The following is a 27,129-nucleotide window of genomic DNA, read 5'->3' on the forward strand; positions in this document are numbered from 1 at the left end:
GGCAACTCTCCAGAACAGTACCGAGCTCCACACTCACGGATGATTGGTGCTTCATTCCACAGCTAGCATCTTGAGGAGGGTGTCAGTGAAAGGGTTCGATGCTGATGACAAGATGTATTGGCTCGATAGACATTTTGGACACAGCGTTCAATGGGTAAATGAGTTAATCAGGCTTATTGCAGATTGTGCGTTTTCAAAAACAGCATGTGCATCTGCAAATCGAGTCATCTCGAAGCTGGGTGGCGGCCCACTGTCCCACTTGTTCCTAACATCACTGCCTTGCTGTACTATAAAACTCTGTAGCATTGTGTCTATCAATGAGATTTAATCAATTTCTTCCCCGTCATCGTCTCGTACAGTGGTAATTGCTGAGCTGGCTCATAATGGTTAGGAACAAGTGAATGGCAATTCGATATGAAGGGGAAAGGCCGTGGGAATCAGCCTGTTCCTTAAACAACTGCTTGTTCCGGATGGCACAACTTTCCTCACAGATTTTTCTCTGCCCTGGGGCTGCCACTCCTCAAGCGGGAGCGAATGACGCGCAATCCCGAGTCGTAGGCTTGCCTGAGATTCTTAGGGAGCTGTTTCAGCACTGCGAGGCACCTGCCCTGGCCTCTTGCGCAAGGGTGTGCAAGACATGGAATGTCCATTCTGTTCCTCTTATTTGGGAAAATATTGATGCGCAGCAGGCAATCTTTGGGCCGCTACGATGGAACAGTGAGGTAAAACCAACGGGGGATACGTTTCAATGTCAACACAATCAGTTCTGATGCCACAATTTTCTAGGCCATTGGACGACCCACCTTCGAAAATCTTTCCCTGCTGAGCCGCATATTTTCTTATACCAAATGGACAAAACATCTTCACATACGTATTAGGAAGGGTACGGATCTGGAATATAACACAATGAAGGAATTCATCCTGGCTGCATCGCTCTTTCGTCGACCACACTTTCCACGTCTTACTGAATTGATTTACGAGGCTGATGATTCACTCGTTCTGAAAACTCTCCTTTATTGGCTTTCACCACGACTACTCAAACTTGACCTGCGAGTGACCATTCTTTGCCCAAATCCTTCGACCGACCTGATCCTTCAAACATTGCACGAGCACGCTCCTCATTTGGTTTCCTTGCGCCTTAACCTCCCGTTTGGCGCATCCATCAACCCCCTTTCTGATAATCTGTCTTCCTCGATACATGGCCTCACACATTTGGAAGGCTTTAGAGCGAAATGGAGCCTGGTATTTGAGCCTGGCGTGTGGAAAACGCTGGCCTCATTACCAAATCTTAAATCGATGGAGATATTCTGGAGCAGCGAGAATGAGGACCATCCTATATGGGAAAAGGCCTTACTTCCCTGGGATGTGGATGACCCATTCCCGACCCTGGAAAATATTGATGGAGTCATCTTCACTTACTTAGTGCCCCAGGTCTTCGGAGTGCGAGGGATGTGCAACCTGCGACATATAAAACTAACGGCGGTGGATGTGCCTTCCGAGCTAACGATTCAAACGATCTTTCAAACCATACCGACGTATTATAGCCAACTCGAAACGTTTTCGGTCTCAGTGCATCATTGGGAATTTCCTCGCCATGATTTAAGTACCTTTTTATCCAAGAACCTCAAGACATTCTCACTCGTGACAGCAACGCCCATTGTCATCACGCCCGATGCATTCGTCGCGTTCATTCAGCATCATCCCGGTCTTCTTTCCTTAACATTGGCCCATCAGCACCGGCAATGCCCTGACACAGCCTCCTTGACCTTCGACATCCTACCCCATGTCCTCGAGGCTTGTCCGTCCCTCAGGGAGTTGAGGATATCCTTACAGGGTCAACCTTACTCGATGTCATTGCGTCGTGAGAAAATACAAAAGCTGTGTGTTGTCAAAGGCTTGCAACTCAATGTCAAGGATGCGAAAGCCGAAGAGAGTGCTGCCCTTCAGGAGGGCTAATCACCTCTCTGTACGGCAACCCATCATACATGATACCCGGAATCCTGCTTCATTCGCTCAGACTTCGACAACTCTGCGCTATTTTTTCTCGGCCGGTTAAAGAACGATGGCTCCGATTGAGTAACTATTTTGTTTCTCTGACCTTCTTTCTAGCCGAAAACAAGTGGCCAGATGAACGTCGTAGCGATCCTTTCATTGGTGCATGGAGACATTGGTGCCCTAACGCTGGCATACACCCCCTATCGGTCTTTGTCCTATCTCGTTTCACTCTACAGACAGCTGCTTTAATTCAAACAGAGGCATTTTTCGTGCAGTCAGCAAACATCTCGCATCGTCACTCTCCTTTCGTCGACATATTACTCGCATGTTTCACGCCAACCGGAATCCGTCTTTGTCTTTCACCCTTAATGTTGTCAACGACGTCATTCCCTCCTATCTTTTTCCTCCCTTGGTACTTATGTGCATATTCGGATCTGTAGTATACAGCCACAGCTTCGAATCGATCGGTGTTGCAGGAGAATGGGGAGGCACTAAAGGTTGCTTCACCTCCTAGACAGGGTGCGAAACTTTTGGGATGTCTACTTGTCAACCATACCATCTCTTCACGCGAAGCTAAGCAACGTCCAAGTAAATCCCTGGGAGAGATGGTGTTGCAACTCCGCCGCACTAGTGGTCATTCATTTCCCCTTTGAGCAACTGCGGAATTCGGCACCATCGCATTTGGTTGGCTGACCCTAAAGTACAGAGATCCCACTCGTCGTAACGAAGCAAAAGAATCATCCTACGTCCATTCTTGGAACGTCTACCCCACTACGTTAGCCTCCTCTTTCTTCTTGAGAACAAGCTCGCTTCCAATGACACGCTTCCAGACATCTTCGACATCCTTCACGACAGTCTCGAAATGTGAAGTGGCGTCATAGGAGCGTGTAATGTAGATATTATCCTCCTTGCCGGATGTGGTTGGAACGTAAAGCGGGGAAATGGACACGAACTTATCGTGAATGGGTCCAAGGAGATTAAGACCGGGTACAATTTCTTCATGGGGTCTGTTGGTCTCGACAATTGTGCTCACAATAGCAATGTATATGTCTTTGGCGCAGACGTTGTGCGTAGATGAGACGGAAGCGATGTAGATATCTATGATCGTGCATTTGCGTCAGTGTCTTGGCAAAGAGACGAGGACTCGACAGTCCTCCTACCATTTCGTCTTCCCACTTGGTTCTGAGGGATGATAATCTGAACACTGTCTGCGTTGTCTGTACCGGGTATAGGATGCTTCAACAGGCAAATCGCCCGAACGACCTTCCCTTCTTCGAGGACTCTAACCTTTCCCGCTTCACCCGCCGTAGTCGTCCCACTGAAGTAACTCGGATCCCCGATAACAAGTTTGGCCTTGACCGTCTCTTCACCACTTCGTACGCCGACGAATTGACCTGTTGCCTTGTCGACAACAATCTCGTCAATACGCTTATCAAGCATGTAGGTCCCCCCATAGATAGCGCTAAGGCGGGCAAATGCTTGCGGAAGTTCGCCGAGGCCGTAAAGAGGGTAGATATAAGGCGACTTTCCGTATCGGGCCATCGAGGATGTGTAAAGGATGATACGATCGTAAGCTTCTCGGGCGGATTTGGTGATGTAGCTGGCGAGGATGAATAAGCTCGAAAAGCGACGAATATTATGGAGGGGAATTAACTGCGTACTCGTCGTCAAGATAGAGTGCCATAGCGTGGCCAATGAAGTCTTGAGTACCAGTTTCGAGACCGAACTTCTCATAAATGGATTTCATAGTGTCCTTGTCAAGGTCGACGCCTGCAAAGTAACACTATCTTTAGTCTATCACTCCCATCCGACTGGCTGATGCCAGCTGGTAAACGTTACCTTGATGCGTAGCCGGATCATCTTCCCTCCAATTCTGTAAGAACTCGAAGAACTTCTTCGCTCGACGCTTTTCAAATAAACCCATCAGCGGACTCTTTACGGCCTCCAATTCCGTGCTTGGGACTTTTGATATTCTCCCATCGCGAAATACAAAGCTTCCCGCGATTTGTTTGAATTCTAGGTATTTCGTTACCTCGGTGTGGACGAGGATCTTGGTGAGTTCGCCCGCAGCAATGATAAATTTTGGAATCAAATCTATTGCATAATCTCTATCACGACCTAGATCAGAAGGGGGTGCTTTGTCGGGGCGGAACTTGCGATATAGCTGCAGGTGCCGTGAACGACACGAGATCGTTCATTGTCAGTGGTGGCAAGCCCATGGAAATGGCTGTTGATACACGCACTTGTGTCAAGTTAAGACTTGCACTATCTCCCCCATAGTAATCGTTGCGGTCCATGTGCAGAACCTTCTTGCCCTCGACAGAGAGCAATCCCGATAGAATACATTCCGTTAACCCAGTCCCGAGAACGATGACCTAAATCAGAAGACACCCTCAAAACGGCGATCGAATTGTTTTGAATTTCGTCTCACGTCGTATTCCTCATCCATGACGATTGACTATGAGATACGAACCGAAACTCGACGATTAAGTGGTATCGATCCGAAGAAGGATCGAGTGCACGCGGATATAAGCTCTTCGGACTTAAGATTGTTACCCGCCCGATGTTTGATGCTGAGGCCAAGTACAAGTAGTTCTGGGTTGTATAATCCGGAATGCATTGTTCAGGCGTGGACTAGACTGAGAGGAACTAGCGGTACAAGATAAACCAGTGGAAACAACCCAGAAATATGTCAAACCTCAGCCGAAAAGTTGACAGCGACCAAGGATTTCAAGCAAGCACTGTTAGACGCGAACCAGGTAGGGACATATTCTGGCACAATGTATTCTTTCAAATAAGGGGTGCATATAATTTCTCCGCAGATTGTACGGATTCGGTTTAAATTTGTGGAAACCAAGAACCATAAAGCTCCTGATCTAGGGAAACGCCATTGTGGATGAACATTATGCGAGGGTGACGTCTGAACTTGTGATGGATAATATTACGGTTGTATAAGGCCCAAGGTGCTACAACAGTGGGCGTAGGGTCGAGTCCATCATCTCTGAAGATGGGTTAGACGATTCTAACTTTGCAGCATCTAATCTCTTCCGTTTCAGGAAATTCTCAATATAGAATTCTCCAGCCTGAGAGGATAAAATAAGCTAGAGCATATCCGCAAATTAAAGTATTATACCCCAACATACCTTGTAGCTACTTCGTACTAGCGGCCCAGATGCAACATAGAGGAATCCCATGTTATCGGCAATTTGTTTCCATCGATCAAATTCTGCAGGCTCAACGTAACGGTCTACCTTCATATGACGTTTAGTTGGACGCATGTACTGGCCAAAGGTAACTACGTCAACATCCGACTTCCGCAGTTCTGCAGGATTTGTGATGAGGATAAGTAGATAGCCGACGGCATGTAGTCAAGCATCCGACCTTTCAAAGCATCGAGGACCTGATCCTCATTTTCGCCCACACCAAGCATTATACTTGTCTTCGTGACGTTGACACCTTCCTTCTTCGCGTGTTCCAGTACACGAAGACTCTGGCGGAAGTTAGCGCGTCGGTCACGAACAAAGGGTGTAAGGGCTTCTACAGTCTCAATGTTGTGTGCGTAGACATCGAGACCGGATTTAGCTACAGTAGCGACGCCATCGAGGGAACCTCCGAAATCGCCTGTCAGGGCCTCGACCAGAATATGTGGAGCTCTGGAAGAATGGATAAGAAATACTTTCAAATTCAGGAAATGATGCTTACTTTTGTTTGATCTTCCTGATGGTCTCGGCAAAGTGAGCAGCACCACCATCAGCCAGATCTATACAACGAGTGAGAACAGGGGCCCTGTCATTAAAATAAAGCTACAAACCATCACGATCCACGCTTGTCAAAACAATGTACCCAAGACCCCACCGACGTATTGCCTCCGCAGTGTTCTCAGGCTCATGAATATCTAACGGTGGTGGGTTCTTGGAGGTCTTTACCGAACAGAATCTGCAGCCACGGGTACATGTATCCCCCATGAGCTGTAAAGTTGGAAATCACGAAGCTGAAAATCGTTGTCGTCTCCCTAAAGGCATACCATGATGGTGGCCGTGGCCCCACGCTTCTTCTCGGCGTCACTCGTCCCGACTGCATCACTCCCACCCCAACAATCGCCTATATTGGGACACCGTGCCTCTTCGCAAACAGTGTGTAAATTGAGACCACGGAGGTCTTTCTTAATATTATTATACGAGGCGCTCGTTGGGATCTTAGTCTTCAAATAACTCGGCAGTCTAGGCCTAACCACAGAGAGTGTGATGCAAATGATGAGGCGTAGGAATGAGAACTGACTGCGATGTGGATCCGAGAACTACTCGTGAACTCGACTCAGCATTCCCCGACACAAAGTCATCCAATGTTGGCCCTTCAGCAAGTTTTTCGGCGAAGGACTTAGAAGGAGCAGTGGCGAGGCCACGAGAACGTGTGAAGCAAGATGCCAGTAGTCCACGCAATGTCCCTGACGCAGCCACTGAAGGCAATGGCATGATCGACATCAGCAAACTCCAGAGCACAGCGCTCTCCCCCGGTAGTTTCGGGCGACGAGCGACCGCGGTGCCGAATCCAGTCACGTGAACAATGATTTCGGAGAAAAACAAAACGGTTGTTGTTGTTAGACGCGTTGCAAACAGGTAGTTGCCCAACTCGGCTTTGTGACGTTTGGTCCTGAGTTGCATATCAACAAACTGGTACGTAAGGTTAGGATTCGGTCCCACATTGACTGAAATGATATATTTGCGTATGCTTCGGTCCTACGTGGTTCGGTTCCTTAGCACAGTGGTAGTGCTTTGTACTTATGGGATAACTTGAATGCAAAGGTCGCGAGTTCAATCCTCGCAGGAACCAACTTTTTTCTATTGAGCTCGACCTCGATAACTCCTGTGGCCAACGTGATGCACATTCTCTTTTCAATTGATGATAGGATTGTAAGGCATGAAAAGGGGCCTCAGAAACAATGGTCGATGCATAGAATTTAAGTAGGTAGATAAAAGCACCGCATCGTTCATCGAGGTCGGTGACCCAGGTGATGAATTAATGTAAGTAAGCTAATCACACATCGATAGGTAGGATACCAGCCTCTACTATATAGAACACATCGACCGAGTTGTTGACAGTTCAAACCTCAACGACGAAAATCAGAAAGACGGTCAGCAGCTGTATGCGCGAAAAGAGCGCTTTGGAGTTACTCCCGATTAAAAACTTGAATGCCGGTGTGGAAAGCTATATGCAGAATGGAAATGAAATTGCCTAATTAATTTTAAAGCGGTTGTTTGGGGGGTTGGGTTGGGTTGGGGGCAGACTCGTACCCAGCCGTCTCCGCTACGTGGACGCGCAAAATCTCGACTAAGTTGTTGTATTAGAATTCAGTTGTAAAGTCACGTTCAAGAACAAAAAGTGTATTACAATACAGAAGTCACATGCGACGGACATAAACACAAGTCCGATCACTTACTCCGGAAACCAACTCGCGACACTTCGCTCCGACGACTGGTGCAAAATGGCAGTGGCAGTACCGGTCGGCAATTGCCGAGTTCAACACGACAGAAAGAGATTGCGGACACGTGAAGTTCCCACGAAAACATAAGTCGCACAATGGATCTTTTGGTGTTAACCCATGCGGTCTTGTACCCAACCCAACCCATAGCGCTTGGGGAGCACCTTGAGGGCTGTGAAATTAACACCTGGACATGGGCGGAAAATCAACCCTTATATATAGTGTCGCGAATTGGTTTCCGGAGTAAGTGATCGGACTTGTGTTTATGTCCGTCGCATGTGACTTCTGTATTGTAATACACTTTTTGTTCTTGAACGTGACTCTACAACTGAATTCTAATACAACAACTTAGTCCACGTAGCGGAGACGGCTGGGTACGAGTCTGGTATTTGGGGGTCGGCAACCAACGTTGCGACCTTGTGACACTTACATAAGCAAAATGCGTCTCGATTCTGGCCGTGCCATCCTCCCACTCAAAACACATCATCTTTAGGTTGCAAACTATCTAGAATTTGTGTAAATGACAATGATGTGAAGGTCGGAAGTTATCTACATGTGGAGGTGAGTAATTAGATGGATTTTTTATTTATGAAACCGTGGTTGGGCTAAACACTGTCATTCCGCGTCGCCATAAATTCTCCTTGTATCTATGGGTCCCCCTTGCTGACTGTTGTTCAGCATGGCCAGTCATATGAGCTCGAGCTCTAGTAAATTGTCGGGTTTGGGGGGAGGTGATCTTTTTCCTGGAATACGTCCAAGAAGTTCTATCCCTTGGCATTTGGGAGACTAGGAAATGGGTGTGGGTGTCTGCCCCCAAATTAATAAGCCAATAAGACTGAAGGTTAGATGCCAAGAGATCCCAGGTTGGGCCATGCGACGTCGGTAAACCCTGGCACGTGATTCCTTTTTGCACCTATCCCGACATTTTGGAAAGATGCACCCCAAATGTACCTTCAATCCTCTTCTTTTTGCTTGATTTTTGGCATGATTGTAGATGTATCGTCTGTTTATATTTTGGCCTACCGGATTTTGGAAATTCTTCCTCAATCAAAAGTTATTCACCATACATAAAATCGCATTTTAACATATTGCTTTATAACTCAATGATAACTACATATGAACCCATCAAACTTCGATGGAATGCTAAAATAGCATTGGACTGACTCTTTGCTCAGTTATTACCTTGGTACAACTATATATTATATGGAGCTTGGGCCTACTACGTCCATTGTGGCTTCCAAGTCACAGAATGTACCTTTCCTCTTTTCCGATTGGGCTCAAACTTTGCGAGATTGCTCTATAGGTACGAATGCAGGTTTCGGCCTAGTGGATTTCCGAAATTCTTCCTGGTGCATGAGAAAAGCTCAAGAAGATCCCGCACATTTTGTGATATTCCATAATCATCCATAAAACCGCTTCAAAATGGGCTCACATCCTGTGCGGTATCTCAATATCATTATTAAGTAATAATTATGGTAATACTTGAAACATGGTTGTACTGTCAAGAGGAATTGTTTTTGCATGAGGATGACGGCCATTTTTTTTGTATCACGTGGTTACAATATTACCTCAGACGTCTCCCTTCATTTGCTGACCCCCACTGGTATAAGAGTAAAGAAAAGATATTTTATTGGCTGTACTATGCACCGTGGGAGAAGATATGATATGATTTTCTTTTCGCGGAACAGGGAAGATAGGCACAGGAATCGCAACTATCGCGAGAATACGCTCTGAAGCCGTGCTGCGCGGGTCTATATCAGCAGTAGCTCAACGTGCACGCGTCTATGAAGCCATATCCTTAGCGAGTTGCTCGGCTTTGACCTTGGCATCATCGACGGTTCCAGTCTGTACAATCAAATCTGGAGTGTGAATCTGGGCACCAAGAGGAATGATAGTGGAACTGACCATATAGAAAGCAGCCTCAGGGAGTGAGTCATGTTGTCCTCCGAGGATCTCCTTGAACGAGCGAATGGTGTCCTTAAGGGGGACAAGCTTGCCCTCATAGCCAGTGAAGACCTGTGCCACTTGGAACGGTTGCGACATGAAACGCTAAACGGCAATCACGCCATTGTGCGGTTACAGTAAATCAGGAAGTCCGAAAACGTACCTGAATCTTACGAGCACGCTCGACAGTCAGCTTGTCCTCTTCTGACAATTCATCCATACCCAAGATGGCGATAATATCCTATGACCACGCAATATTAAGAGCACCAAGGGGGTCATGTTACTGTCCCACACACCTGGAGTGACTTGTAATCCTGCAGGATCTTCTGGACTGCAGTCGCGACTTCATAGTGTTCCTTGCCGACCTGGCCGAAAGACGTTAGAAAGACAGCATTGCGATAAACGATACTTACAATGCGAGGATCTAACATCCGGGACTTAGAGTCGAGAGGGTCGACAGCGGGGTAGATACCGAGCTCGGCAATACCACGAGATAACACAGTGGTAGCATCCAAGTGAGCGAAGGTGGTAGCCGGAGCAGGATCAGTCAAATCATCAGCGGGCACATAGACGGCCTGTACGGAAGTAATAGAACCCTTCTTGGTAGTTGTGATACGCTCTTGCCTATGAAACAGGAAGCCAATCAGGTTAAGCAGGTCTAGTAGTGAATAACAGGAACACTATGCACATGCCACCCATATCGGTAGAGAGCGTAGGTTGGTAACCAACGGCAGATGGAATACGACCGAGCAATGCAGACACTTCAGAACCAGCCTGAGTGAAACGGAAAATGTTGTCGATGAAGAGCAACACATCCTGGCCTTCCTCGTCACGGAAGTACTCAGCAATGGTCAAGCCAGTGAGTGCAACACGAGCACGAGCTCCTGGGGGTTCATTCATCTGACCGAAGACCAGGGCAACTTTCGAGTCACCCTTGAGGTTGATGACACCAGTTTCAATCATTTCATGGTACAGATCGTTACCCTCGCGGGTACGTTCACCAACACCTGAAGGAAAATGGTGTATAAGTGTGAGAAAGAAGATGCCATGGGAAAGCTTGTGTGTACCGCAGAAAATCGAGAAACCACCGTGGGCTTTAGCGACGTTATTGATGAGTTCCTGAATCAACACAGTCTTGCCAACACCAGCACCGCCGAAAAGACCAATCTTCCCGCCACGTGCGTAAGGGGCTAAGAGATCGACAACCTTAATGCCAGTCTCCAAAATTTCCGCAGTAGTAGACTGCTCGACAAATGGAGGTGGGTCGGCGTGGATAGGAGACATCCTGGCGCCCTTAATGGGCCCACGCTCATCGATAGGCTCTCCGATGACATTCATAATACGACCGAGACAGCCAGTACCGACAGGAACCATAATGGGGGCACCAGTGTCAACAACCTTTTGCCCACGAACCAAACCTTCCGTTCCATCCATGGCAATGGTCCGAACACTATTCTCGCCCAAATGGGATGCTACCTCAAGAACCAGGCGACCTGCTTGGAAGTCCTGAACTTCAAGTGCATTTAAAATCGGGGGGAGGTCATCAGTCTCGAATTGGACATCGACAACGGCACCAATGACAGTCTTGACAGAACCAATGTTCTTCTTAGTCTCGGTGGCATATGTGCGAGCTAGCAAAAGAGCAGATCCGGCCAGTTCCAGAGAGGGATTCAAGAGTATGGGAGAAATGTCGCTGACCTGGTTGTGCAGCAGAGGATTTTTGCGACGCTTGTTGCCGCTGGACTACTGGGACCTGGGCAGCACGAGCGAGAGTTGGGGCAGCGGAAAAAAATGCAACATTGGCTCGGCTGGCCCGGACAGCCTTGCGAGATAAACGCGCAACACCACGAGTGGTGAGCATTGTTGTGAGTTGGTGGGATTGGGAGGAAAGATGGTGGGAAACCTCCCGGAAATAACCGCGACAGTTTCAACGGATTTAAACGGATGCATGCCGACCGCAATTTAAATTGCCCTTGAGCACGTGGTGTGAATCCCGAAGTGCAAACAAGAATTCCATGGCGGATGACACTGAAGGCGAACAAAACGTGCAATCTGTCGCTGATGCCAACGTGCGGACGCTAGGGCCTGGTGCGGAGTACAGGTTTGAGCTCGAGAAAGGTTCTAATCTTACAATAAAAGTTCGTACATCATGAGGAACCGCGCTGCACATTCGGCGCTAATTGTATGTTAGCTTGTTGAGGGCAATGCTGAAGTCTTTGGTGCTGAGCTTGCTGAAGGGAGGCCGTACGTCTTCTGGGCGGAATGTAAAGCCTGTGTATTCACTTGGCATGGGTGCAAACTTGAGATGAGCACTATTTCGTACCTTTGTTTCTTCATTATCCTTACCTTGTGGGTGGACGCTCACGTCACAGGCCAAGCGTCGACAGAATATATCTCTGAAGAAACCTCAATGGCTCCCATTCTCAATTTACATCTGTTGTTGGAACAAATGCGCATCCGCGCTCATCGGTCCTCAAATGGCACGCCGTCCGATGATGATAAGAAGCCCGAGAAATCCTCCAATCCTCCTCGAGTGCTCGTTGTGGGGCCAGAAAACTCTGGAAAGACAACTGCGGCTAAGGTACTTCTCAATTATGCTGTTCGGTCCCCCGCAGAATGGCAACCCATACTCGTTAATCTGGACACAAGTGATGTGTGTCTTGAGTGCTTGCAACCCCATGGATTTGTACTCATTATCCCCACACCGTAGGGGGGTTTCACAGTGCCAGGGACCCTCTCTGCAGCCCCTCTTGACTCCCCTATTCTTTCATCTTCCCCGTCTACAACCCTCGGGGGAACTGCAAGTACGGCTCCATCAGCAGTCAGCTCCTCCGCCCTTATGCCCATCACGTACTGGTTTGGTTACCCGGAGCCGAAGAAAAGTCCTGCTGTGATGGAGCAGCGCATAAAAGATCTCTCAGCCAGAATACGAGAGCGACAACAGTTGGACCAGTTTGGTGGGGTTGCACATGTGGTCTCTGGACTTCATTGCTGATTTTTTCTGGCAGGGTATACTTCCGGAATCATCATTGACACAGGAGCTAGTTTTTCCCTGGCTTCTCCCTTTACGCACTCCGACCACAAGTATCCACTTATTCAATGGGCCGTTGAGGCATTCGATGGTGAATTCGTTCTCATCGCCTTGGTTGGAAAATGACTAACCCGGCCCTAGTGAACGTGATAGTCGTAATAGGTCACGAAAAACTGAATGTTGAAGTCCAGCGACTTTTCAATCAAGCCTCAAGCAGTGCGGCTATAACTGTCGTCAAAATTCCCAAGTCAGGCGGCGTCAGTGGAATTTATTCTTCCGTGCATCGTTATTGATAGAATGGATGTCAGGTCGTTGAGGTAGATCATGCATACAAAGAACGTGTTATATCACACCAGATTCTGTCCTACTTCTACGGCTCACACCAGTTTCTGCCCCAAGACGTTACGGACGTACATGTCGAAACGTCGCTCTCCCCTTTTTCCTCTGACATCGGCTTTGACGAACTCCTCATCTATCGCATAGGCGGAGGTATGTCGTGCTTTCTTGTACCAAGAATGAGCAATGTTCAATTGAGCCTTTGCGCTGCCCCAGAATCCATAGCACCCTCTTCTGCACTCCCTATTGGCTCCCAGGCCATAGTGACTGAGCTGAAGCCCATTAGGGTGGACCCAGGCATCCTTGGTTCGGGGCTTTCACATACTGTGCTAGCGCTTCTTTCGCCTCTTGAACATGAGACGACCGGGGATCATCCGAGGAACCCACAGATGAGGAGATTATAGAGCTCGATGTCACCGGATTCCTGATCGTGTATGTAGCCAATCTCGCTTGCCTTTCTGCTCACTGACCCACTTATTCACAACCCTGCTCCTTGTCGTGCCCGTTTTTTTGTTTCGTGTCATATTTGTATCACTTCTCTTTTTGCGTGTATGCTATATTGTCGTCTCCGCCCATCATTGTTTCTTCAAATCGGGGTATCGTAGGAATGCGATCGACATGTCAAAACGGAAGATGACGATTCTTTCCCTCTACCGGGTTCACTGGCGGGTCGTATAGCGCTCGCAGGGGGTTTCGAGTGGCAAGAACAATAGATCATCGTGGCTATGTTGAGCCCTGACAAACAGGATGAACTACGAATCAGCAGGATAGCTAAGCACAAAGATGCGACCTATGGTTCTGTATAGATATCCCGCAGTAGTTGTTCTGTACTTTCCACAATGGGTTCAAGCGTATTCTGGAGATCGTGGTACATAAGAGATGAAATCTCAGTGACGGCGCTCTTGAGGTCCTTGTGAAAGGCATTCAACATGGTTTGGACATGTTTTCGAGCGGCGATACTAACGTCATTCTTGATGGGCGCCATTAGCTCTGTGAATTGAGGATGAGCGAGGGCCCGGGCTGTCTCGGTTGGTGGGTCGAGAAACGCGTTGTACAACTCCTTTATTTCATCGACGTCATTTTTAAACTGGATGGGGAGTAAGACTGAGATGTCCTGAAGCATTGAACTGCCCATACTTTGTACACTCCTAGTCGAAGAGCAAAGTTGGATCCACGATGCTGTTTGTTCTGTTCCTCCAACTCGTGCACCATTTCTCTTAATTGTTTGAGTCGTCCTTCTGCCTCTTCCTTCCACTTGGGATATTGTTGTCTGAGATTTTCTAGATCGATCCCTTCATTCGGCCATTTGTTCTCCTCCTCTTTCAATCCAACATCAAACTGGTCAATAAGGTCTTCAAGAGCGGGGCGCTCTTCATCGACCCTAACTTCATTGATATACGAGAACGTGCTGTGGACATGGGTGATATCATGCCAAAGTGTTGTTATTGATGATGAATCCTTCTCAGACACAGGCGAACCGTCGTCGACTTGCATCATGTCGTCAGAAGGAGGCAACGTCAGTGGCACTTTGAACATGCTGATGGAGGGTGGCTGAAAATCCAAAGAAAAAAGATCTGGGACCTCATGAGCAAGCGCGGCCATTTTCCTCGCAATACTAGCCACGTCCTGGCCGAAGTCAGACCACTCTTGTGCATTGGGAGGTCGGACCGCCTCCTTCGCCTCGTCACAAGGATATAGGACGTCGTGATTCGGTTCGGAGCCGTGTCCCACTAGGTGCCTCAGGCGCACAGGACACCCTTTCGGGATGGATGTCTCAAGTTCTTGAAGAGCGGCAACTTTCGCTTCTAAGAGTTGTAAAGTTTCTGGATTTTCTTTGGGTCGAGCCCTTCTCTTATCTCGTGCCTTGCGTGCTTGCACAAACTCATCAAAAACCCTTTGCTGAGCCCTTCGGAGAAAATAGAGTTCAATCAAGGATCTGATTGGGGAGAATATCAATAGAGTGCAATCCCGGCGATTATCGGTTGTGAGCGCACTCGATTTCAGCTTTCCCAGCACCAATAGAAGACAAAGGAGCCAAGGAGCCCGACTCCCAGAAACCAGATATCCCATCTGCTGGATCGAGAACGTTCATAAGCCGGCACCACCGGGGATGGTTGGATCAAGAAGCTCACGAAACGCATCTGCTTGTTGTATCTGATCATCTGGTGAAGCGCGGCCCAGAGTGTGTTCCATGTTATGTTTAAGCTCTCTGAGGGGTGTGCGAGTAAGGAGAAGGGTTGGTGGAATAGAAATAAAATAGAAACGCTAGCAAAGTCCAGTGGAATTTCCAAACGCCTTGGACAGGTTTGCCAGTATCGTCGACTAATCAGATATGCATGGATCCGTTACGCTCATTGAAGTCGGGAATGGTCGTGAGAATTCAATCACATGCCACGTCAAGCGAACTCCAACATCTGAGCACAGAGGCAATAAGCATGGAGACGGTCTATCGCATTCTTCTAGATGTCATATCTGCAGGCCCAATGCCCAGGCATGTTGCCTTCATAATGGACGGGAACCGGAGGTATGCGAAGTTGCGTAAACGCTCAGTCCGAGAAGGCCACAAGGAAGGGTTCCAAGCACTCAAACGGGTCCGGATGGTTCCCAATCCACTAGAACTTCGGGATGGTTAATGAAAATTTATAATAGGTGCTCGAAATATGCTTTCGACTCGGTGTTAAATGCGTTAGCGTATATGCATTCTCCATAGAGAATTTCAAGCGATCACCAGACGAGGTGAACGCGTTGATGGATTTGGCAAGGGAGAAGATCAAAGAGCTATGTAGCCATGGGCGAGTGCTCTCCACTCGATTCCAGAGCACTCCAGACCATAACTCTCTTCCCCAGCGAGTTGCTGTCGAAGTACGGTGTCCGGCTAAACGTGGTAGGAAACAGGGACTTACTTCCAGTTGATCTCCAACAAATCATCCTCGAAGCGGAAGAGAAAACACGGGGTCATGACAAGTTAGTACCAGTTCAATGCAACTTCGAAGCAGACAATCCTATCAGTTGGTTGTAGGGCTATTTTTAACTTATGCATGTCATACACTTCGCGAGATGAGATAACGACGGCCATTAATAATGTGGTGCAAAAGTATCATGCCGGAGAAATAGGCCTCGAGTGAGCACATCACGGTTCATTGCTTGCTTGTATCTCTTTTCCCGATCACCATATCAGGGATATAACCGAGCAGGAGATAGCATCTCATCTGGAGACACATGCCAAAGGATCACCCCGTTTAGATGTAATGATACGGACTAGTGGGGTTAAACGCCTGAGCGACTATATGTTGTGGCAGGTAAGAACATATTCTTTTTGCGCCGAACTATCGTCACGCAGTCCTGGGCACAGGCTTCAACACAACACACTCGGATTTACTTTACGAAAGGTTTCTGGCCCGACTTTGGCCTGTGGGATCTCCTCCCTATCATCTTTGACTATCAGAAAAGTGTGTGGAGAGGCTCGTAGCATCAGTGGATGTATCCCAGCTCCATTCTCTCCGTAGTATTTAAGTTATTAGCCGTATTTATTTTAGCTTCTAGCACTCGCCTCTCACTAGAAAGACCAACAATGCTAAATACAAGGACATCAAGTAGTCAGAATAGGGACTAGCTGGTGCGAGGTTGGAAATGAACCTTCAAGAGACAATCTTTTCCTTCTCTGTGTCCCAGAGAACCATGTTCGCATCCTTTACATCTTTCGTCTCTTCATCTTGCTCCTCAATTGTCATGGTCTTCAGCTCCTCCGGGTGGGCTTCCACTGTATCACTCATTTTAATGCTGAGTTTCCTGGCTCTAAACCCGATATAAACGCCATATACTCTGAACGTTTTCCCCGGCGGTCCGAGTCCAGCATCGGCTGCTCTTTGATCGTAATCTTTGGTCTTATCTTTTTGTGTTCGTGCTCCTATCTTGCCGACTAGTGTTGTTCCTGCCGAAATAAGGGCCTTACGGACTGAACCCTTAGCTGCAGACTTCGCTGCACCGGTCAGCGATGAGGCTGCAATCACTGTTGAGAGTGAATCCATTTTTTTCTGCAACTCTTCGGACGTCTCTTTAGACGGCGTTCCCGTGGAACGATGAATTTCGTGTAGTGCGGAGGTTGTTAACGTGGTGGCTGATATGTAAACGCCATTGGGCGAATAATCGGTTCGGAGGCTTAGCACATACTTCGCGGTGCATTAAAAACGGTATGTTCGTACCAGCATAAGTACTAAATGCTATCGCCTCTGCACTTCCAGCTGCGGCAAGAACGGCGCTGCTTTGGAGGAGAGCTGCCGCTGTGGCGCTCCCGGCTGCAGCCGCTGCGCTCAAAGCAAGCGGCCCAGCAAGCGCGACCAAACTCAAGCCAGCAGCACTAACCACTGCAATCGTCTTCGCACTCTTCGAAGCAGAGTATCGATTTGAATTCTTGATTGCTTTCTTGGAACTTTGAACTGAATTGGCGACGTTATCGATCCGCCATTCGACAGTAAACCAGACCGAGCCAGTATGCGTTTTGAAGGTCTCCCCTGGAGCAACTGCATTCTCGAAATGCAGCGGTGCGATTTGGGATAGGGCAATATTTAAGGTATGAGGAGTATCATTGCGGATAAAAACATCAGGCATTGTCAAAGCCAACCACTTTAATGCTTGAGTATACGGCGATAAAAGTGTTTCCCCAGTGATGAAGGTAACCTCTCAGCTCCACAACTTAGAATTGCTCGGCATAAACAGCAGTAAATACTGAAGCTAAGTAACCAATTTCTAGGAGAACGAGACATTATCAATCGAAACAAATATAAAGAAGTGCAAGTTAATGTGTCGAGATTTAGTGGAACTTTATGCTGTGACTCTCGAGCTGAATGAAAAAGTGAGTTGCAAGCTGCAGGGTCGAATGATTATCCAAAGTAAGAACGTACCGTAATCTCTCCACCAACGTATGAACCCCTCTTCTTTTTAGCTTTCTCTTTTTTGAATCCCGAACCCCGAGTGACCCCTAAATCAGCTGACGCCTTCGTGCCATAGTCGTTTGTGGATCCACCCTTGTGTGATTCAGAGATATAAGGATCAGGTCTGACACCCAATAGGTATTGGAAACTAACCTTGGCCTGGAAGGAGTTGTCTTTCAACCGATTGTTGGCGAACGTTACTTCGTCCAATTTGATACGTTGAAACCTTTCTCCTTGAGATTTGCGTCGTTCATTCTTTTCCTTCGGCGTTGTTTGTGCAGCAGGAACTGATTTCCCAGTCTCATCGGTTCTTCGCTTCTTGCTCGCGGGCTCTGCCTCCTTGTCCACCTCAGCCTTTGGATGGCCATTGGACGTCTTCAGGTCCTTTGACTTTGACTTTGAGCCCTTGGATTCGCGCCGAGTTTTGGACTTCTGAACCTCAGCATCGCTGCTCTCGTCATCGCTGTCCTCATCCGAGGAGGATGACGATGACGTGCTGGTTTGTTTTCTCTTCTTGGAAGCAGGAGTCGCCACGCGAGGTTTCTGGTCAGACGCTTTGTCACTATCCTCATCTGAGGAAGATGAGGATGAACTACTGGCTCGCTTCCCCTTCTTAGATGAAGTCGGGACGATGGTTTTCTTGACAGATTCTTCGTCACTATCTTCATCTGAGGTTGAGGATGGACTGCTAGCTTGCTTCCCCTTCTTGGAAGCCGGAGGCGGGACGCGGGTCCCCTTGACAGACTTTTGGTCCTCGTCTTCATCTGAGGATGAGGATGAAGATGAACTACTGGCCTGTTTCTCTTTCTTTGGGGCAGGAGTCGATACGCCAGGCTTCTTGGCTACTGAATCTCTGTCACTATCCTCACCCGGAGATTCGGAAGATAAGGAAGACAATCCCTTACCCTTTGCAGCAGGCGTCGTAGGAGACGACTTCGGTTTTGGCGGTTCAGGCAGGACAGCCTTGTTTCCATTTGAGGAAACTGACGATTTGGTACCAGCAGTCCCTTTGTCAGACTTCTTAAGCTTCGTTGATGCAGGAGAATCGCTTTCCTCTCCCGAGGAAGCTTCGGACGACGAGGATGATGGTTCTATCCTTTTCTTCGGCTTCGTGTCAACCTCCATCTTGTCAGACTTAGAGTTTGCAGATGAAGACGAATCGCTGTCTTCACTTGATGATTGTTTGCTTGGTTTCGGCTTCGTCCCCGGCGTAGTGTCGATGCCCTTCTTGCCAGACTCGCCAGACATCCGCGCAGGCAAGGGTGAATCACTCTCTTCGGAGGATGACGAGGATGACGAGGATGACAAAGCTCCTGGCTTGGACTTTGTGTCAACTTCCGTCTTTTTAGACTTCGCAGGTAAAGAGGAGTCCCTATCGTCATCTGAGGATGACCCAGATGATGACGATTGTTTACTTGGCTTCGGCTTCACTTCGACAATCTTCGCCTTAGTGTCAACGCCCTTCTTATCAGACTTATCAGATTTCCGCGCGGCCGGGGATGAATCGCTCTCTGAGGAGGAAGAGGATGATTCGGCCTTTGGCTTGGGTTTCGGATCGACATCTTTCTTTACTGGCTTTTTGGACCTGGAGAGAGGTGGAGAGTCGCTATCCTCACTCGAGGGCGATGTTGATCGTTCGTTTGGCTTCGTTTCGACAGGTTTTGTTTTAGGTGTTTTAGAGCCAGCGCCCTTTTGGTCAGATTTCTGCTTGGCTACAGCCGAATTACTCTTTTCTTCGACCTTTGGCTTGGGCTTTGCATCAACACCCTTCTTCTCTGCTTTCGCTGACACGGGTGTTGGCTTGTCAGCTTTCTTGGTTTTTGATGGGGTGCCCGAGGTGATGGTTGAGGAGGAATCTGAGTCCGAATTAGGCGAGGACGAAGACGTTGCTTCGGGCTTCATACCTGCCTTCACGGCTGCAACAGCCGGGGTAGCAAAAGCGTCATCTCGCTTTAGAGCAGGTTTAATGGTTTGTACCTTCGATTTGGATTTGTTGGATGAGCGAGACCCCGAATCCGAATCCGAATCCGAATCCGAATCTGATTCTGATTCTGATTCTGAATCTGATTCTGACTCTGACTCTGATTCCGACCCTGAAGACGCCGTGGGCTTATGGTTTTTTGTCTTCTCTACTTTTCTAAAAAATGACAAGGTGTAAAGTTAGAACGAGAAAGGGGAGGGGCGAGGGAGAACGTACGGTGTTGCTTTGGTATCCCCAGTCTTTTTTGTGTCTTTTGGGGCATCACTAAGACCGTAGCAGGGGCGATAGATTGAGGATCCCCGATTTTGTGAGGATTAAGAAACGTACCTAAGTGCTTGGATCTGCCTTTGAAGGGCCAAAAGTGCGGGGAGCCCTTCGGGACTCGATATTTTGGCGCCAGAATCCCGAATTGCGGCTACGGCCTTGGATTGCCCATTTTTCTCCAGAAATTCGACGATGAAGCCGTAAACCCCTGCACAAATAGCATGAGCACGCGCCAATTTTGTGATGAATAGGACTTCACCTACGCGCCAAGGTGTCCGGATCAGTAGCTGCCGAAAGGCTTGAGTCAGGCTTCTCTGCAACTTTCTTTGCCATTTTCCCCAGCAAGAGCGACCTCGTTCAGATGAAGAGGCAAAATTTTTCAATGGCCTGAAATCTCGTGACCTTCCCGTTCCCACGCCCTACATTGGTTTTTCATTAATATTCTAGCTCTTCCCCTACCGGAATCATGAGCGAAGACCATACCGTTAAAGGACTATCACCCTCTGGTACGCAGTACGACGGCTCCAATCTGCGCATTGCGATCGTCCACGCCAGATGGAACAAGGTGGTCATCGACGCTTTGCTAGAGGGGACGCTGAGGAAGCTCAGGGAAACTGGTGTTAAAGAGGGTAACATTGTCATTCAGAGCGTCCCTGGAAGCTTTGAGCTCCCATTGGCATGCGCAAGGTATGTACTTGTCGTGTTAGGCGCGATGATGATCGTAAAAGTCTGCGCGAAAGCCTCCGCTCCACCTAAAATGCTTGTGTGTTCGTTAGGGTCATATCTGCATCTCAAATCCAGGCATCTTCAACCGCAACCGATCTACTCAGTGGCGCGAACTCGTTATTGTCTCTCGACTCTCGTCCCAACACACCTGCCATCGCTTCGTCAAAGCCGGCCAACATACCATCTCGACCATTTGATGCCGTTATCGCGATTGGGGTTCTTATCAAAGGCTCAACGATGCACTTTGAATACATCTCTGAAGCGGTTTCCACAGGACTCATGCGAGTCCAATTGGATAGTGGGGTTCCGGTAATATTCGGAGTATTGACAGCGCTGACGGATGAGCAGGCTCTAATCAGAGCGGGAATCGGTGGCCCGGATGGCAAGCAGGGTCATAACCATGGGGAGGACTGGGGTACTGCTGCGGTTGAGATGGGAAGTCAAGCTCGAGGGTGGGCGCAGGGAAAATTCGCATAGGTCTAGCCCTCATTGCATGGGTCCGGTGTCACCCTATGGGTGAGCGTTCTGGATCGCGCGTCCATCCGAAATCACGATCCATTCTAATGGAACTGTACAGCTCTTTGTATCCCGTATTGTTGTAGGCTAGAGACGTGCTTTGGACTCGAACGTGGCGCGCGAGTGAGTGAATGTAACTTCTGGATATTTAGCTAGCCTGCAAGCTCAGCCTGCTCCTGAGAACGCCGAGGCAGAATAAATATGTAGAATAAGGCAAGAAATTAGTCTGATCTGAGTGTACCCGTCCTCCTTCGTCCGGGTAGATCGAGAATTACCGCCACAACTCAAAAAACCGATGCAATAGCTTGACTCCAAATTAAAATCCTATGAGGAAATGTGGGAATACTTAAAACAGATTGTGGTGCAATTTGAGGTGGCCAATTTGTTGAAAAAAACTGTACTCCGGAGTGGAATTGAGACAAAAAATGATTTTAGAATATGACCATATTCCGTACAGGATGCGTCCCTTAACGTTTTCCAAGGGTTTATGCATGGTGCTTTCGCAATTTACATTTCCTAATTAGGAAGGTAGTGGTGGCTAATGTCCAATTTTACAAAATTGAGATTGAGCAAAATCTGAACCAAAGAACGACAGCATTCTTATCTATTTACGAGAGGCACGGGTGGGATTTGGAGCCCCTGAAAGCCTGAAAGAAAAGTTTGTCGGAGGCAAAAAAAGGTGCAGGAAATTGCCGGTCCACCTATAATGAATTCATCGTTTTCGTCGAATGATTGCTGAGCCATGAAAGTGGCTAAGACAGGTTCGTTACAACAGTCAAGGTCCCCGGTGCCACTAACGCAATATCAATGCGCCGAATATTTGTGAAGATGAGGAAGCGTCTAATGAGGCGGCCTATCGCGCAATGCTCATATCTCATGCCAATCACGTCCTTGACCATTATCGTGGACCTCCACGCCGCAAATCTCTGGTCTCTCTTCCCGGCTCATTCGTACCCCCTAACACATATTGGACTCCCGATGAGAAGCGAAACTTGTACCATCATCTACAACGATTTTCCCGTTTGCGGTTAGATCTTGTGGCTGAAGCACTTGGCACGAAGACTCTCGTTGAAGTCATCACATATGTTGGGATCCTCGAGCGCGGGGTTCACGAGAGATTGAAGCCGAGTGGGAAAAAGATACGTCACCCCGCAGCAATGGAGATGTCGGATGGCTGGGTTTTATTTGAAGAGCACATGTCGAATTCCATTCTTCAGAGAGAGGTTATCACGGAACTCGATGACATTGTCATCGAGCGTCGTAAAGCTTGCAGAGACGCCGGAGTAGATTCTCGTCGCGTTCAGGTTGGCATTGCCGTCCGAGACTATAGTTTGGGACGTCTAAAGAGATCGAGGTCTAACGATGATCTAGATCCATCAACTTCCCCGAACAAGAGACGTGTTTTGGAACACGAGTGGATCAGAGAGGACCTGTTCAGGGAGCTGGACAAGGACCGACTGAAGCTCTTCGATACGATGTTGGACGAATACTTCAAATCCGGCACATCCTCGTCGCAACCCGCGCCCGATGTGGATCTCAGTCCGTACCAAATTGATTTCAGCCGTCCGACGAATTCGTCAGATTACATGTTGGAGCCCGAAGCCAGTGACGACGAGGGCGACTCTAACTCAGATGAGGATACTTCAACTGAGGATGAGATCATTGTACCTAGCGATTCTGATGGCTCAGGTACTTCCAGGATACCGACCTTTTCTCTGACAGATCACATATCTACTATAGATTCCCCTTCAGATGATCCCCCGGAAAACGTCTCCGCTTCTCGTGCCGATGGCGATAGCCTCAACACTGAAAGTCATGTAGATACCGACTCTCAAAGCTCCAATTCTCGCTCCAACGTTTGTTCCAGACCCGGATCCCCCATTAGCATCAATGCTCACGGTATTCCGAAGCGACGGGCAAGACATACACGTCGTGCCGTGATCAAAGATCTAGCATCGCGGACCAATTTCAATGTCAAAGATTTATTACATGACAATATGGACGTATTCTATTTCACTAGGCTCGGCAGACTCTTGCGGTGAGCTTATCTTAGCTCACCTCGTCACTGATTCCTCACCTCGTCGCCGAAGTATGTACATGCTTTCGCTCCACCCACCCGACTTTCAGATTCTTGCACGGAAGAACACACTTTTTCGGAGACGAACCGAGCCTACCGTATTTTATTCCACTCTAAGGAGATTGCGAGATCATCTCCGGCAGTTCGTCTGTACGATACTTGAAAGGGCAATTGTGATAGCAAAACATGACCGTGAGTCCAGAAAAGTTGCCCGTGCGCGAGACGATGTGAGTATTCTTTCCGTTTCAGCAGAGTTGATGGAGCGTTCTAGCCTGACAATATAGACGATAGATCAGGGAAAGTCACATTCGGGAGTCTCTCGCCATGTTTATGCAGAAGGACAAATTACTGCCTCGAAAGCAATTCGTACAGACCCTCCCTTCGCGTCTCCAGCTTAGCATCGATAGGGACGATCCTGACCTCCTTGCCGGGACTGAACGGTTCGTCAAACCACTGCCCGAGACAGTCTTAGAAGGACCAAGAGGATTATTCCAACCCTGCACGGATATCAATAGTCCCAACATCACAGTCCCTGTGGAGTATAGACGCCCAAATTGGTCAGCTGAGTTTGACAACCGTCCATACGAGAGAGAAGAGGATCAGTATGTGGCGACTACTTGGGGGTTCGATGGGCACTACGACAATCTTGAGAATGCGATGTTCTCCATGCATCCGAGACCGGGAGAGGAGGATAGGTTCAGACTTGAGATGATAAACGATCGTGTTTATGACAGGAAGGATTCTGATAAAGACTTGGAGTATGAGGAGGAGCTTTGGTCTATGTTCGAAGCCGACGAATGGAGGGGCAGAAAACTTCCAAACCTGAAGTCGGGAGACCCGATTTAGATTTGCATCATCTAACTCGATTTATTGACATTTGTAAATATTTTTGAGCTTTACAATTAGTGGATGGAACGTAAGTGGTTGCGAGAGATAAATCTCAAATGATTAGGTGTCTGAGCTGGAAACAATCCAAACGTCTGGGGGTTCAGTTTTACAACTTAGAGAGCAAGCGTACTCTGCAATCCCCTGTGTGATAGGTTCACTGGTGATCAGGGCGACATATACTGAGCCATCCTGCATGGGGGATGGGAGCGATTAGTAGGGTTATTCAAGATGATGCCAAGTACGCACTCTGACTCTTTCTTTTTCTCCAAAGTTTTTTCAAAGTTCTCGAACTCTTTCCTCGCAATTTCTTCCTCCTCATCCAGAACCTTATGTGCATGAGACCGATTGGTATTGGATAACAAATGAACTCGACGTACCTGCTGGACCCCTTGCACTTCGGGGATGTAATGCATCAACATCCGCTCAATGCCAGTCTTCAGCGTGACGGAACTCGAATCACAGCCGCGACAGCTTCCCTTCAGTTTCAGCATTACGATCCCATCATCGCTAAAGCCCCTATACTCTATATCACCGCCGTCTTCCATGATGGCAGGTCGAACCCGAGTTTCCAGCAGCTCTTTGATCATGGCAACGATTTCCGAGTCAGTGTCCAGTATATGCGTGTCTTGTGGCCCAGCTGCTTCCCGATCCTCTTCTGAACGAAAGAGAGGCTGATTTGATGTGAAGTACTCCATGAGTGTTGCATAAATTTCTGGCTTGATGACAGACCACGGATGTTCCGAGTCTTTCGACACGGTTACAAAGTCCGGGCCATAAAAAATAGCTTTAACACCTTCTATGCCGAATAATCGTATGGCAAGGGGCGATTTGAGCGCCGATCGTGTGTCCAGAAACTCTGCTGACCCATTTGTCATCACTGCAATTCCAGGAATAAATTTCAATGAGTCTTCATTAGGGGTTGACTCTGTCTGAATAAACATGCTCCTCTCTGTGAGTGCATTTCAGCTATGCATTAGATACCCAGGTGGTGACACATTCTTACGAAATATTCGAGGTTGGTGTGAATTGCCGCTGTCCCTCGTAGGCCGGAAGGGTGACATCCAAGACCTGGTAGAGAGGAACCGTGTTGCATTTAAATATCCTATGCGCCCCGGAATAGCTCTTAAAGCTGCTGGCGCCACAAAGGCTGCCCTTGCCACGACAAACGGCAACGGCATCGAAGGTGAGGGTGACGTAATAAAATTTAAATAAAGCAACCTGACACGTGTTGTGCTCTTGCGTGGCGATGCAAGCGGCATATTTTTGTTCTCACGGATGTGTATTGGAAAGACGTGCTATCCACTGCGTCTCTGCACCGGGTGTTGGAACACGATCTGTACTTATATTTGTTTATGTCAATGATCTCACATCAACCACCGAGCTGGTACTTCAACAATGTGGTCAACATGTAGCGTACATGTTGTTTTAGCCAGTCAGGGGCAAACAGCCCTTTCGCCATTTACCAATGCCATGATTCCTCCCAGGTGTTGTGGATCTCGCGGTAGCACTTCATGGAACTTGCGACCACCATGCATTCTTGCTGGGGATCTTTTGGGACATCTCTCCCTTTCCATAACAAAGTATCTCGACGTTTGTTATGAAAATCTCCTCCAAATCTTCGGCGCGCAATAGGGACGCAGACCACATCAATGCCCGTAGTTCAAGAACATCTTCTGTGGTCGTTTTGTCTGAAACTTTGTCGATATCCACAACTTCACGACCATCCTGGCGCGCTATGTCACGGTAAATCCCGAACCATTCAATTGGTTGAACGGCTGCGCCAACACCTGACTCGACCCGTCTTCACTATCGTTCTTCGACGTGGATCTGAGTGATTCAGATGGCTTCCATATCTAATAAGAGGCTAGCTAAAGAGCTGGCTTCCATTCATGAACATGGATGCCCTGAAGGGATCAAACTCTTGCAAGCGGACGACCTCAAGACCTGGTTCCTATCCTTAGAGATATTGGGGGAGAGCTTGTATAAAGTGAGGGATTCATGACACCAACATGTTTTTTTCCATAGATAACCCTAAGCTGAACCACTCTAGGGGGAGGTTTTTGCTCTCCGATTTACGTTTGGTCCTAGATATCGTGGGTGTTGTGTGAGTTCTTTGTGCAGGCGCCTGACTCCCAAGGCTTCAACAGCCATAGAGTCTCCTGAAGTTGTCTTCGTCGTTAATGACACCTACCAAGCGCCGATTCACGTATGTCTCGATGCCTCCTGGAATAGGCGCGCAAACGCATCTCACAATTCATAGCCGCACATCTATTCCAATGGACATATCTGTGCTAGCATATTGGGCAATGAGTGGTCTCCTGTGTTAAACACGAGTTCCATCTGCTTGACCTTGCAGAGTATGCTCGCTTCATGCAAGGTGAGTAGGGGCTATTGGATTCAGCCGTATGGTGTCTCACTGAATCGCTTCTCCAGAAGAAGGAAAGGCAGGTATCCCGATATAAGTGAAAAAAGGTCTGGTGGCTGAAAAAGGTTTAGGCCGGAAGGCAATGATAGATACGTCAAGACTGCCCCCCTGTCACCCAAGAATACACATTTTCTTTATGAAGGTATGTCCCTCAACTATTGAGCTTTGTACACCCTGACGCCAATGCGCTGTTGTTTAGATGATACGTAAGTTAACCCTTAGACTTCATTTATTCAGCGCTTTACGATTGTGGTCTCTCCACCCAGCGTTTAATTCGGCCGCTGACCATCCCGCAATTCAAAACCCCGGTCCGATATCCCATAAACACAGTTGTTTTTTGACCCAGCCAATCTGTGTCTCCATGTCATACCCTGCTATTCTCTGTTTTGGTTTGCTGGAGGCATGTATCTTGTATAATCCACCTGAGTTTCACTCCCTCAAGGTCGAAAATGTATTCAGTGCCAAGGATGATGGGCAGGTGACCAGCCTCGTCCGGACAATTCTGCTAAGTACAAGTACAGACTGAAGAGTCATGA

The 27,129-nt window shown here is 48.1% G+C and overlaps 14 protein-coding genes and 1 non-coding gene across 15 annotated transcripts; 7 read left to right on the forward strand and 8 right to left on the reverse strand.

Annotated features, from left to right (window-relative positions):
- Positions 1-470: 470 nt before the first annotated feature.
- Positions 471-1,956, forward strand: EI90DRAFT_3292882 (uncharacterized protein; the record flags this gene model as incomplete). Its single annotated transcript, XM_039067356.1, has 2 exons — positions 471-722; positions 787-1,956. 2 exons carry the CDS (start codon positions 471-473, stop codon positions 1,954-1,956), a joined length of 1,422 nt encoding a protein of 473 aa, XP_038910399.1.
- Positions 1,957-2,758: 802 nt separating this feature from the next.
- On the reverse strand, positions 2,759-4,444 carry EI90DRAFT_2939074 (putative GDI1-GDP dissociation inhibitor; the record flags this gene model as incomplete). The annotated part of the gene is made up of 6 exons (XM_039055217.1): positions 2,759-3,093; positions 3,156-3,595; positions 3,657-3,765; positions 3,835-4,159; positions 4,239-4,370; positions 4,427-4,444. The coding sequence occupies 6 exons, from the start codon at positions 4,442-4,444 to the stop codon at positions 2,759-2,761; spliced, it is 1,359 nt and encodes a 452-aa protein (XP_038910400.1).
- A 517-nt stretch (positions 4,445-4,961) lies between these two features.
- EI90DRAFT_2939091 (Lipoyl synthase) lies at positions 4,962-6,467 on the reverse strand (the record flags this gene model as incomplete). Its single annotated transcript, XM_039055219.1, has 7 exons — positions 4,962-5,078; positions 5,139-5,317; positions 5,377-5,648; positions 5,698-5,755; positions 5,807-5,963; positions 6,020-6,221; positions 6,274-6,467. The coding sequence occupies 7 exons, from the start codon at positions 6,465-6,467 to the stop codon at positions 4,962-4,964; spliced, it is 1,179 nt and encodes a 392-aa protein (XP_038910401.1).
- A 275-nt stretch (positions 6,468-6,742) lies between these two features.
- EI90DRAFT_t236 lies at positions 6,743-6,825 on the forward strand. The gene has a single exon. It is a non-coding gene; the product is annotated as a tRNA-Ile (tRNA).
- Positions 6,826-9,256: 2,431 nt separating this feature from the next.
- On the reverse strand, positions 9,257-11,279 carry EI90DRAFT_2978195 (P-loop containing nucleoside triphosphate hydrolase protein; the record flags this gene model as incomplete). The annotated part of the gene is made up of 8 exons (XM_039055933.1): positions 9,257-9,319; positions 9,380-9,523; positions 9,582-9,659; positions 9,715-9,783; positions 9,832-10,042; positions 10,107-10,425; positions 10,486-11,116; positions 11,172-11,279. 8 exons carry the CDS (start codon positions 11,277-11,279, stop codon positions 9,257-9,259), a joined length of 1,623 nt encoding a protein of 540 aa, XP_038910402.1.
- Positions 11,280-11,378: 99 nt separating this feature from the next.
- On the forward strand, positions 11,379-13,518 carry EI90DRAFT_2606309 (uncharacterized protein). Its single transcript, XM_039053314.1, has 8 exons — positions 11,379-11,556; positions 11,610-11,723; positions 11,784-12,071; positions 12,129-12,375; positions 12,427-12,540; positions 12,591-12,706; positions 12,758-12,938; positions 13,002-13,518. The coding sequence occupies exons 1-8, from the start codon at positions 11,434-11,436 to the stop codon at positions 13,187-13,189; spliced, it is 1,371 nt and encodes a 456-aa protein (XP_038910403.1). The 5' UTR covers positions 11,379-11,433; the 3' UTR covers positions 13,190-13,518.
- Positions 13,519-13,575: 57 nt separating this feature from the next.
- On the reverse strand, positions 13,576-14,978 carry EI90DRAFT_3131964 (uncharacterized protein; the record flags this gene model as incomplete). The annotated part of the gene is made up of 4 exons (XM_039064440.1): positions 13,576-13,872; positions 13,923-14,721; positions 14,780-14,858; positions 14,918-14,978. 4 exons carry the CDS (start codon positions 14,976-14,978, stop codon positions 13,576-13,578), a joined length of 1,236 nt encoding a protein of 411 aa, XP_038910404.1.
- A 242-nt stretch (positions 14,979-15,220) lies between these two features.
- On the forward strand, positions 15,221-16,568 carry EI90DRAFT_3282294 (Decaprenyl diphosphate synthase-like protein; the record flags this gene model as incomplete). Its single annotated transcript, XM_039066893.1, has 6 exons — positions 15,221-15,376; positions 15,435-15,577; positions 15,633-15,749; positions 15,805-15,906; positions 15,964-16,084; positions 16,138-16,568. The coding sequence occupies 6 exons, from the start codon at positions 15,221-15,223 to the stop codon at positions 16,252-16,254; spliced, it is 756 nt and encodes a 251-aa protein (XP_038910405.1). The 3' UTR covers positions 16,255-16,568.
- EI90DRAFT_2606340 (uncharacterized protein) lies at positions 16,479-17,494 on the reverse strand. The gene is made up of 3 exons (XM_039053315.1): positions 16,988-17,494; positions 16,607-16,902; positions 16,479-16,553 (listed from the first exon to the last, which is right to left on the reverse strand). Exons 1-3 carry the CDS (start codon positions 17,391-17,393, stop codon positions 16,551-16,553), a joined length of 705 nt encoding a protein of 234 aa, XP_038910406.1. The 5' UTR covers positions 17,394-17,494; the 3' UTR covers positions 16,479-16,550.
- A 171-nt stretch (positions 17,495-17,665) lies between these two features.
- Positions 17,666-17,938, reverse strand: EI90DRAFT_2939201 (SRP40, C-terminal domain-containing protein; the record flags this gene model as incomplete). Its single annotated transcript, XM_039055226.1, has 2 exons — positions 17,666-17,809; positions 17,870-17,938. Coding segments are annotated over 2 exons (213 nt in total), but the record flags the coding sequence as incomplete, so codon positions are not given.
- A 530-nt stretch (positions 17,939-18,468) lies between these two features.
- Positions 18,469-20,354, reverse strand: EI90DRAFT_3158123 (uncharacterized protein; the record flags this gene model as incomplete). Its single annotated transcript, XM_039066162.1, has 5 exons — positions 20,225-20,354; positions 20,025-20,169; positions 19,914-19,961; positions 19,621-19,853; positions 18,469-19,572 (listed from the first exon to the last, which is right to left on the reverse strand). Coding segments are annotated over exons 1-5 (1,599 nt in total), but the record flags the coding sequence as incomplete, so codon positions are not given.
- Positions 20,355-20,367: 13 nt separating this feature from the next.
- On the forward strand, positions 20,368-21,631 carry EI90DRAFT_3282295 (6,7-dimethyl-8-ribityllumazine synthase). The gene is made up of 6 exons (XM_039066894.1): positions 20,368-20,648; positions 20,738-21,203; positions 21,265-21,334; positions 21,358-21,398; positions 21,422-21,522; positions 21,551-21,631. The coding sequence occupies exons 1-2, from the start codon at positions 20,428-20,430 to the stop codon at positions 21,162-21,164; spliced, it is 648 nt and encodes a 215-aa protein (XP_038910409.1). The 5' UTR covers positions 20,368-20,427; the 3' UTR covers positions 21,165-21,203; positions 21,265-21,334; positions 21,358-21,398; positions 21,422-21,522; positions 21,551-21,631.
- A 435-nt stretch (positions 21,632-22,066) lies between these two features.
- On the forward strand, positions 22,067-24,126 carry EI90DRAFT_3131969 (uncharacterized protein; the record flags this gene model as incomplete). Its single annotated transcript, XM_039064441.1, has 3 exons — positions 22,067-23,241; positions 23,294-23,507; positions 23,572-24,126. 3 exons carry the CDS (start codon positions 22,067-22,069, stop codon positions 24,124-24,126), a joined length of 1,944 nt encoding a protein of 647 aa, XP_038910410.1.
- Positions 24,126-25,368, reverse strand: EI90DRAFT_3080768 (scaffold protein Nfu/NifU N terminal-domain-containing protein). Its single transcript, XM_039061909.1, has 4 exons — positions 25,172-25,368; positions 24,546-25,117; positions 24,415-24,494; positions 24,126-24,357 (listed from the first exon to the last, which is right to left on the reverse strand). The coding sequence occupies exons 1-4, from the start codon at positions 25,344-25,346 to the stop codon at positions 24,333-24,335; spliced, it is 852 nt and encodes a 283-aa protein (XP_038910411.1). The 5' UTR covers positions 25,347-25,368; the 3' UTR covers positions 24,126-24,332.
- Positions 25,369-25,904: 536 nt separating this feature from the next.
- Positions 25,905-26,944, forward strand: EI90DRAFT_2606544 (UBC-like protein). Its single transcript, XM_039053316.1, has 8 exons — positions 25,905-26,155; positions 26,219-26,261; positions 26,316-26,374; positions 26,429-26,545; positions 26,602-26,612; positions 26,665-26,735; positions 26,793-26,799; positions 26,860-26,944. The coding sequence occupies exons 1-8, from the start codon at positions 26,009-26,011 to the stop codon at positions 26,864-26,866; spliced, it is 462 nt and encodes a 153-aa protein (XP_038910412.1). The 5' UTR covers positions 25,905-26,008; the 3' UTR covers positions 26,867-26,944.
- The last annotated feature ends 185 nt before the right edge of the window (positions 26,945-27,129 follow it).

This window comes from Cantharellus anzutake, assembly GCF_015039405.1.
Source record: "Cantharellus anzutake strain C23 chromosome Unknown EI90scaffold_82, whole genome shotgun sequence".
Classification (NCBI taxonomy): Eukaryota; Fungi; Basidiomycota; class Agaricomycetes; order Cantharellales; family Hydnaceae; genus Cantharellus; species Cantharellus anzutake.